At 39.9% G+C, this 10,822-nt stretch overlaps 1 protein-coding gene and 1 long non-coding RNA gene across 2 annotated transcripts in view; one reads left to right on the top strand and one right to left on the bottom strand.

Annotated features, from left to right (window-relative positions):
• Positions 1–335: 335 nt before the first annotated feature.
• On the bottom strand, positions 336–1,532 carry LOC122146251. Its single transcript, XR_006160913.1, has 2 exons — positions 1,303–1,532; positions 336–1,157 (listed from the first exon to the last, which is right to left on the bottom strand). It is a non-coding gene; the product is annotated as an uncharacterized LOC122146251 (long non-coding RNA).
• Positions 1,533–6,811: 5,279 nt separating this feature from the next.
• The window catches only part of LOC109073459 (inactive dipeptidyl peptidase 10-like), a 53,068-nt gene continuing 49,057 nt past the window's right edge, over positions 6,812–10,822 (top strand). The window contains exons 1-2 of the mRNA XM_042764417.1: positions 6,812–7,038; positions 10,325–10,436. Of these exons, the coding sequence (XP_042620351.1) occupies positions 6,979–7,038; positions 10,325–10,436 (172 nt within the window). The 5' untranslated portion in view covers positions 6,812–6,978. The remainder of the gene's footprint in view (positions 7,039–10,324; positions 10,437–10,822) is intronic.

Genomic DNA, 10,822 nt, shown 5'->3' with positions numbered 1-10,822 from the left:
CATGGTTACAACATCCAAAAAAAAATAATCTAAGACAGAAATCAAGGGTCAAGAGCCCAACTAAAGCAAACACTGATCTCTAACATGGTTACTTCAAATGAAACAATAAATCAACATCTAAACCTTCTGTAGACGTCTGACAGAAATAAAGCCAGTCTGGTTACTAATAAGTGGAGCTGGTGATGCTGTTTGTTAACAGCAGCTGTTCATCACTAAAGCTCAATCAGCACTTAATTAATCACTTGATTACATAATTGCAAAGTTTTAAAACTTACATGGTTTAAGTAAAGGCAATCTGTTTACTCAAACGGTTTGAGTTACTGTGACTTGTCAGGTTTTACAGTGTTTGCTGAAGCCCAGATGAGTTTTTATTACTTCATGAGTATTGAGGAGGCTGATGGTATAAACTCTCTCATTACAAAACTGACCAATCAGAACTGATTTTCAAAAGATGTAATGTCTTTTGCTGACAGAAGCAGGAAATACAACCACATATGATTCAAATAATAATGAGGTAAAGAGACACTATTAAATCAAACAGAGACTGAAGAAACCAGCGGAGATGCTGAATGTACGCGTTAAGAATTATAATACAAACATATGAAGGACTTTAAACACAGTACAGTATAAAACAACATACACAAGAAGATGAACAATGATGAGTGACAGCTAAAGCACATCAGTGTTGATGTCAGGAGCAGAGATGGTGACCTCTGCTGGTAGTTTGAGGGAAACACAAAGACAGAAGAACAGATCATACTGAGCAGCACTTTGACACCATATAATAATACATTGTCTGTTGAGAGGTGCACAGTTATGATTTTGTTCAGTATCAGGGTAAAATGATCAATTATGATTTAAAAGCAGGAAAATGTTGTGAAATAATAAAACACTGGTTGTATCTCACCACTGAATATCACTTCATGTGTTTTGTTCTGCTGACTTAATTATAACATTATATATTTACACGACGACAATTCACCAGCTTTTAACTTTCATTTTATTCCACTGTTACGTCATGTATTTAAGCTATAAAAAATGAAACCCTTCAGTGACTCTTCACTAATGACGCCTGTCAATCATATGTGGCTCTGCCCACAGAGCTCAGGATTGGCTCCTTTGTGCTCCGCCTCTCACTGCAGCATCTTCCTGTTGATCTGAACAAACAACAAGAAGAAGAACGACTGACTGAAGTTCATCAACAACATTATAAACCTTCCACAAGCTTCATGAAACAATCAAACTAGAACTGAAGAGAGTTTTATTGATTATCTTGAGAGGATCTGCAGTTCAGACACTTACTGATGGATTCTCATGTTTAGGATCAAGAGTCTTCAGGAGGTCTGGGACGAACGGTCTGTGTGGAAGAGAGCGAGAGATGGTCATGTGATCATCTGTGATGATGATCTGACTTTGACGTCTCACTTACTGTGAGTGTGTTGTAGAGGTCAGAGGTCGTGGACTTGAGCTCAAGAGCTGTGTATGTGTCTTCACTGGGATCACAGATCTACAGAGACAGAGAAAGAAAATAGGAGCACGTAATATGAATTTTTATTTCCTTCATCTACACCGATGAAGTGACATGCACAGTGTTTATTTCTTTGAGGAAACGTGAACTGCACCACACACACTAAACCTACCAGCCGCTGTTGCTGTGCAAACCTAGGAGAAAGAGCCCTAAGCTCTCTAGCCCCATTTTGGGATTTTTTGCATCAACAGAAAAATATTTTTGGGCCCCTGGAAGTCGAAGAGTTGTGTCCAGTAAACAGGTGGCCATCAGGAGTATAAGAAGGACAGTGCATTTACCGAGGTTGAACTATGTTTCAGCTTCTGGATTTCATTCATTCCTAACACAGCCAGTGCCTCGCCTGTGGGCCTGTGTCTCTGGGCCCCTCTTTGGTGACTGGGGGCCCCCGAATTTTTTGTGGGGATGCAAAAGTAGTAAAAACACACAATTGAGACAGTTAAAGCAAACAGTTTTTATTTTTGAAAAACAGTAGCAACAGTGACATCGAGTGGTTTGGTGTGAGTGGGGGGCACGCCCACTCAGAAAACAACAGGTATACATGGCTGCTGTAGAGAATTCCAGCCATTTGTGTCCAACGCTCGCCTGAAGAAGGATCAGAAAATCCGAAACGTCGCGATAGGCCTTGGACACCTGATTTTGGGCCTCCATCATGAGACTGGGTGATGTAGAGAGCCACACATACGAGAAGAGAAACAAATAGAGTGTAATTAAAAGACAAGAGAGTCAAATAAAATTTATTTCCTTCATCTACACCGATGAAGTGACATGCACAGTGTTTATTTCTTTGAGGAAACGTGAACTGCACCACACACACTAAACCTACCAGCCGCTGTTGCTGTGCAAACCTAGGAGAAAGAGCCCTAAGCTCTCTAGCCCCATTTTGGGATTTTTTTGCATCAACAGAAAAATATTTTTGGGCCCCTGGAAGTCGAAGAGTGGTGTCCAGTAAACAGGTGGCCATCAGGAGTATAAGAAGGACAGTGCATTTACCGAGGTTGAACTATGTTTCAGCTTCTGGATTTCATTCATTCCTAACACAGCCAGTGCCTCGCCTGTGGGCCTGTGTCTCTGGGCCCCTCTTTGGTGACTGGGGGCCCCCGAATTTTTTGTGGGGATGCAAAAGTAGTAAAAAAACACAAGTGAGACAGTTAAAGCAAATCGTCGTTTTTATTTTTGAAAAACAGTAGCAACAGTGACACCGAGTGGTTTGGTGTGAGTGGGGGGCACGCCCACTCAGAAAACAACAGGTATACATGGCTGCTGTAGAGAATTCCAGCCATTTGTGTCCAACGCTCGCCTGAAGAAGGATCAGAAAATCCGAAACGTCGCGATAGGCCTTGGACACCTGATTTTGGGCCTCCATCATGAGACTGGGTGATGTAGAGAGCCACACATACGAGAAGAGAAACAAATAGAGTGTAATTAAAAGACAAGAGAGTCAAATAAAATTTATTTCCTTCATCTACACCGATGAAGTGACATGCACAGTGTTTATTTCTTTGAGGAAACGTGAACTGCACCACACACACTAAACCTACCAGCCGCTGTTGCTGTGCAAACCTAGGAGAAAGAGCCCTAAGCTCTCTAGCCCCATTTTGGGATTTTTTGCATCAACAGAAAAATATTTTTTGGGCCCCTGGAAGTCGAAGAGTGGTGTCCAGTAAACAGGTGGCCATCAGGAGTATAAGAAGGACAGTGCATTTACCGAGGTTGAACTATGTTTCAGCTTCTGGATTTCATTCATTCCTAACAAAAAATGCTTTAAGGACCAGAGTCTATCAGCACACACATAATATCAAAAATAAAATAGAAAAACGCAGACATGTGGTCCAGCACTTTCTTACCCATGGCCTTGAGGCCTTCAGAGTGACTGGACTCCAGTCTGACCCGTTTTGGTCGCTGTGTGATAGACTTAAATTTGAAAGATTATGGATCATGAGACTGGATACAAAATTTCCAAGGGGTCTAAATGAAACTTAGGAGATCCACCTGATTTCAACCTCAGCATAAAACCAAACCAAAAACCAACTCATCATACTAAAAACCTAAACCTACCAGACACTCCGGGATTTGGACTGGAATTTTACACACCCATCCTGGACAAACCTAAACTTAACCAGACCTAAACTTAACCAAACCTAAACTTAACCAGACCTAAACTTAACCAAATCTAAACTTAACCAGACCTAAACTCAAACAGACCTGAATTTAACAGCCCTGGCCTCAACAGCCCTAAACTTGACAGCCCTGGCCTCAATAGCCCTATGAATAGCCCTTAACAGTCCGGCTGCTGTGACCTCTCTTGGTCTTTGTGTGATTTGGGGGTGACCAGTGGAGTGATGGACCGTGCACAACCCAGATTGGGACCCATAGGGTCCTAGTCTGGGAAATCCTCTTCTTTCTTAACTATACTACACCTAAACCTAACGAAGCTAACTATACTACACCTAAACTTAACCAAGTTAACTATACTACACCTAAACTTAACCAAGTTAACTTTACTACACCTAAACTTAACCAAGTTAACTATACTACACCTAAACCTAACAAAGCTAACTATACTACACCTAAACTTAACCAAGTTAACCACACTACATCTAAACCTACTCATTCTACCCCTGATAGTTTGAAACCTATATATTCTAACCCTATCCATTACATCTATTGTATTATAAATAATGAATTTAAAAAGGATTTCTCTTTGTCCGGGGGGTTGTTGTGGGCCTGGGCTGTGGGGCTCTGCTCGAGCGGTGAAAACAGGTGGCCATTAGGAGTATAAGAAGGACAGTGCATGTACCGATGTTGAACTATGTTTCAGCTTCTGGATCTCATTCGTTCCTAACCCTAACCCTAACCCTAACCCTAACCCTAACCCTAGTAACCCCAGCGGCTATACCAACCCTGGCCCTAAACCTACCCGTTAGTAATTCCTATGGCTATACCCACCCTGAATCTAAACCCTACCCGTTAGTAACCCCAGCGGCTATACCAACCCTGGCCCTAAACCTACCAGTTAGTAACTCCTATGGCTATACACACCCTGGCTCTAAACCTACCCGTTTAGTAACCCCGGTGGCTATACCCACCCTGGCCCTAAACTTAACCATTGGTAACCACTGTGGCGTAACCCTGGGCAAAACCCTAATCACTCTAACCCTGGGCTGCTTAACCCTGGGTCACATTGGGAGGCTTTTGATCGGGAGGTCGTGCCCACAATCAGATGTAAGGATGAGAGGGGATGCGTGCTTGTGAACTTGGCCTGGCTTGGATGGGTCTTTAGTGGTCAGTGGACGGATGGACCGAGCACAACCAGGTTCAGACCTTAGGTTTGAACCTTGGACGTTTCATTCCCCTAAACCTACTCATTCTACCCCTGATACTTTGAAACCTATATACTCTAACCCTATCCATTACATCTATTGTATTATAAATAATGAATTTAAAAGGATTTCTCTTTGTCTGGGGGGGTGTTGTGGGCCTGGGCTGTGGGGCTCTGCTCGAACGGTGAAAACAGGTGGCCATTAGGAGTATAAGAAGGACAGTGCATGTACCGATGTTGAACTATGTTTCAGCTTCTGGATCTCATTCGTTCCTAACCCTAACTAACCTAATCCTACCCATTCTACCCCTAATAAATTACATCATTTTAGCCCCACCCATCCTAATCCTACCCATTCTACCCCTAATAAATTACATCATTGTAGTCCCACCCATCCTAATCCTACCCATTCTACCCCTATAAATTTTATATGGAGAAGTATTATCCATAAATATTAATAAATACTATAAAAACCTTAATATAAAAACAACATTTATTATTGAAAACAATACTCGTCCATACGTTTAAAAATCTCACTATCTGTGGTTCAACGTTAAAAAGACCAAATATATTGGTGGTGAAGTAGTGGGCCTAGGCCGTGGGGGCAGGACTAGGCCGAGGCAGGAGAGCGGCCAGAAGGAGTATTGAAGGACTGTGCATTACCAGAGCTGGACTGTGCTTCAACTCTTGGATTTTTTCTAATCCTAACATATAAATACACCGGCTCCAAAAAAAAAAAAAAAACAAACAAAAAAAAAACAGCTGTATAGAGAAACTCAACCCTAGGGCTGACCAGCTGTATAGAGAAACTGAACACTAGCCCTAGCACACTGAAACTCAACCCTAGGGCTGGAGCTGCGAAACTCAACCCTAGCCCTAGAACTGCGAAACTCAAGTAAGTGATCAATGCTATATCTCGGCACTTGGAGGAGCTATAGTGATGAAACCAAGTGCAATCGACTGGGCATCATCCAATTAGTATACACACCAAATTTCAGCTCTTTAGGTACAACAGAACTGAACGATCAATACCATATCTCAGCACCTGGTGGCGCTAGAGCAACTAAACCAAGGGCAATCGACTGGGGGGGCCCAAATGAGTATAATAAACTAAGTTTGAGCACTCTAGCACGTACGGGTCACGAGATATGGGGGGGTCGACCACTTCATAAGTGACCACTCTTCGCATTTATCTATATAACCCTAACCCTAACCCTCAGCTTCTGGATCTCATTCGTTCCTAACCCTAACTCTAACCCTAACCCTGATTTACAAATCTTTTGGACATGGCTTATGTTGTTGAGGGTCATTGGAACATGATTCATGTGGTTGAGAAATGTTTGGGGCCATTGTGTGGCTGTGTTGAGTTTTCGGAGGGGTCGGGAGGTCGTGCCCATGATCAGATGTAGAAATGAGAGGGGATGCGTGCTTGTGAACTTGGCTTGGCTTGGATGGGTCTTTAGTGGTCAGATGGACTGAGCACAACCAGGTTCTGACCTTAGGTTTGAACCTTGGACGTTTCATTCCCCTAACATTAAAAAGTCTTACAGATCTTAAATATAGATATAATATTACCTAACAGTAATTTGTTATATGAAACTTATTATATATTAAACATATTATTTTATGTAAACAATCAAGTACTTTAAATTGAAAATGAAGAGAGAAAGACACAAGAGAGACAGGTGAAAGGAGAGAATGTGAGAAGAGAGATTGAGAGAAAAGAGACATGTATACTTTTTTCTCCTCTCTTCTCCCCCAACACTCTCACTGTCTCTTGTGCTTCTTCAAATATAGTTATTTAACACTTATTGCTACTTTGTGTTCATTTTTTGGGTATGAACTGATTGTTTGAGATTGTTTGTTGGCCCGTGTCCTACTTGTGTAAATCATTGAGCGCATTGCTATAATCCAGCAGACTGATGTTTATAGTGATTTTGCACTCCTCTCGTCGCTCATGTCAACACACAGATGGCTCTGCATCTGGTGCATTGCTGACGTGCAGCTGGATTCTGATCGAGAGCTGCAGTGACGGAGTGTGCGCTCATCAGTGCTGGATAACGCACTTGGAGCATCACATCAGTGTCCACTTCACTGCTATTAACTTCTGGGGGAAAAAAAACAAGAAGACATGAATCAGACCGCTGGAGTGTCCAACCACTGCCAGAGGCGCTCATCCATCGATGTGAAGGTGAGGAAGAGTTCTGCTCCTCATTATTTGCAAAATAAATAATCAAGGCTGTTTCTGGTTGTGTGTTTCTGTGTGACTGGAGAGGAGCTTCTTTGAAACTTTTTGGTAACAACCTTCCTGCACTGTATTAATGAACATTTTTTTCTAAAAGGATTACAGACAGATATACTGCATAATGTCAGTTTTATAAACTAGTGGGCAAACCTTGAACTCATTCTCCAATTGAAAAGAACTAAACACTTAACAAACATATATGATCACTATCTCTGCATGTAGGGCTAGTTTGCCACCATGGTTAGTAAGATAAGCACAAAATAAAATAGCTCATGTTATGTTAAAGCTATCTGCAGATTAAAGATTTAACTGGATGAAGGTCAGGCCGATCCCGAGGGAGACGTCAGAGGACTTTCATTCAATCATTAATAAGACTCACTCAAACTTACTGAGTGCTTCTAAAGCCTGCAGCATGTGCATGTGTTTATACAGGCTTTTGTTGTTGCTGCTCTTGATCATGAAAAATACACATTCATAAAAAAAATTGATGTTGTTTGTCACTGGAGTTACTCTGAAATCTAATCTAAACTCTTCCTCATCTGCATTCACAAGGGATTAGAAGAGCAGATGATACAGATCATGTTTTTAAAAGTTCCTGTCATTTACATTACAACGCCCTTATTACTTTTAAGCTTAATATTAACGATAAGAGTATCTTTCTGTATCTCGCCTGAGTTGCTTGAGATTTAAGTTAAACTCACTCTAACTTTAATCTCCTGCCAATCATTAACAGTACAGTTAAGCCTTAATGCCATTGAAACAAAAGACAAAATGAAATATGAAAAACAAATCCACAAACAAATCTATCCGTATTGTGCTGAGATTGTGTTGAAGGAATTCAAACTCTGTTATTAAACCCAGTATCTGTCCTACTCAAAGGAAAAACACAGAATTTACTTGTCTGGCCCAAATGACGTATTATTAATGGGTGACTTTATTTCAAATAAGTTATATAACAGAACAAATGATGGCATAATGCCCAGTACTTATGCTCAAATGTCTTAAAATGTTTGTAATGCCCTAAATCCTAAAAAAAAAAAACGAATAGATTTTGACTTTGGTTCATCTGCTTCCAGATAACACAGCTTTCAAAGGCATCTTCTTTTCATTAAAGTAAATGTGTGTTAGTTTATCAGATGCATTGATTCAAAGTCAAACTCATTCTGTCAGAATCCAAGACAGAGACCAAACTGAGCTGTACAGGGTAACAGTTTTGAGAAATAAATAGTGTTCAGTACGTAATTAAAAATAGAAACAAAGTCAATCAGATTCAGTCTAAACACATACACATTACACTGATGCTTTCAAGTGAAAAGTGAAAAGTAAATAATATATCCGAAGCAGCTTTTATTTGGTTAGCTTTTATAATTGAAGATTACCATTTTGGACCATTAGTAAACAAACACAACAGATGCCATGAAGACTGCAGGTACAGAGGTGCATCTTTCATTTAATAACAGGCTTAATCACAGATCACATAAATACAGGACACTCAGATGACAAGACCAAAAACTGACATACAGTGACTTGATCTAAAACACACATGAAAACATACAGACATCAGACATGCTCAAATTTAGAATCAGACATGCTCGATTCAAAAGATGATAAATATGCTATTAAAGTAGCACAATTAACTATTATAAACATAATGTCCAAAGTGCATCATTCATTTGACATCAAATCAGTGATCATATTTGCCAGTTAGGATCTGTATTATGAATAGTCCTATATACATATAACCAGTGTAATTTAAATAGACTAATGCAATCAGATTATTCTCTTGCTTTTGCCATTTATTATGATGCATCTTGGTGATTCTTCTAATTTATTTAATTTAAAGTAGCATTTAATTTTTAATAGTAAAATAGTATAATACGATTTTATTTAAATTCCCATCACAGTGGATGTTCTGAATAAGTTATTAGTATTTGGATTAATACAGCTATACATCAGCCATCTTTATCAGATATCTTGTAAATGTAATATTGGCTTAATCTGATTATCAGTTTTATGTCATGTGTCAGGATCCTTCCCTGACAGTCATGTCTGTTCTGTCTTTGTTTAACGTGTGTTTGTTTGTCTTGTGTCTGAGCACATGGCTTTATCTTTGTTTTTGTTGGCCATGTGCTCCTCTTGCCCTGCCTTCTTGTTTCCAGATACCCTGCCCCTTTGTTTAGTATTAGTCTAGTCCTCGTTTACTTGATTGTGTCCAACTGATCCTCATGTGTTCTGCTCCTTTATATTGTGCCTCTTTCACTCATGTCATGGCTGGTTTGTTCCTTGTGTGTAAAACAATTCCTTGTAAGTCTACTAGTCATATTAGTAGTGGTATATTTTACTGTCCTAGTCAGTCTAGCTTTGTATTTAATTCTCTTGAGGTTTATTAGGTTTTCTTTGCTTTTGTTATTTTGCTCTAGTCTAGTTCCTGTCTTTATTTTTGAGGTAGTTTTCTTAAGCCTCTAGTTTGGTTTCTTTCTTTATTTTGATTTTGTCTTGCCCAGTTTTTATTCCAGTTATCAATTCCTAGAATTTGCCTTTTGGTTCATTATTTTGTTTTATTTGCTCTCTGCAGTTTGCATTTGTTTTCCTTTGTTTTCTTTCTAATTATAGTGTGTAGTAAGTGTCTTATTTTGCTACTTGTTGTTCTCTCTTGTGGTCTTGTCTTGTGTGTGTGTGTGTGTCTGTGGTTATGTCTTGTGGTTGTCCCTTTTCTGTGTTCTGATCCCTCTGGCTGCTGTTCTCCAGACCTGACTTTATGACTGGACTGGTTTCACGACAGCTCAAAGTATCAAGCCCTGGTTTCTCAAGCTGCAACCTGATCTCCAGTATTCTCATTTACTGGTGCTGCTCTATCTCCTTTGTTCTCCAGCAAAACTTTGTCCAGGTCTGACCTCAGCCATCCTCCTGTTCTCCAACAGACTGCCCCTTCCTACTGTTTGGATTCACAGCAGCCCTGTTAATCCTTGTCTTGTTAATAAACCTTACTCCCTTGATCATTCTGCATCTGGGTCTCTCTTGTAAACTGGTGTGACAAAACCTTGACAGTCAGGTTTATGTATCAGATATATGAAGCTTACAATAAGCAAATGACCAAATTTTGATTAAATTAATTGAATGTCCTTCTGCAAGCTAAGTCTAAGATCACACAGATGTTCTGTTCCAAGATGAATGTAAATATATTATCAAATGGACTAATAAGGTTGAAATCTCTCTCTTGCTCTGTCTGTAGGATGTTGGAAGTGTTTCCACTGAGATGAACTGGAAGGGAGTGGGAATCTCACTTCTGGTCATTGCATTTGTGCTGTCACTGATCGGATTGTCCATCTTTCTGCTGTCTAAAGGTCTGTGTGATTCTACTGTAAGTAGACATTCATTCACAGAGTAAAAGTCTGTCACCCGACCGAGCCCCCAAAATGTCTGGTTTTAAGTCAGCTTCTGGTAACTTTGTCACATTACACTTCCATATATCACTTCACCAAATTATTTCAGTTATTTTAAAGGTTCTTACAGCCTGCAACAGTAAAAGAACCAAAACCCACATATACACTGATCGAGCAAAATATGTATATAAAAAATAAGATAAAATGACAAATTATTTCCTTGTTTTAAAAAATAAAGAAATTGCATCTTATTCGCAAAGAGAATGAGCTAGTTCAGACTCAGTGTTGGTCAGGTCAAGCAGTCTCAGGTTAGTCAATCATGAAGCTCAATGGAGTCATGAGAAGCA

The sequence above is a fragment of the Cyprinus carpio genome, chromosome A9, assembly GCF_018340385.1.
Source record: "Cyprinus carpio isolate SPL01 chromosome A9, ASM1834038v1, whole genome shotgun sequence".
NCBI lineage: Eukaryota > Metazoa > Chordata > Actinopteri > Cypriniformes > Cyprinidae > Cyprinus > Cyprinus carpio.
This window is presented reverse-complemented; position numbering and strand designations above follow the sequence as displayed.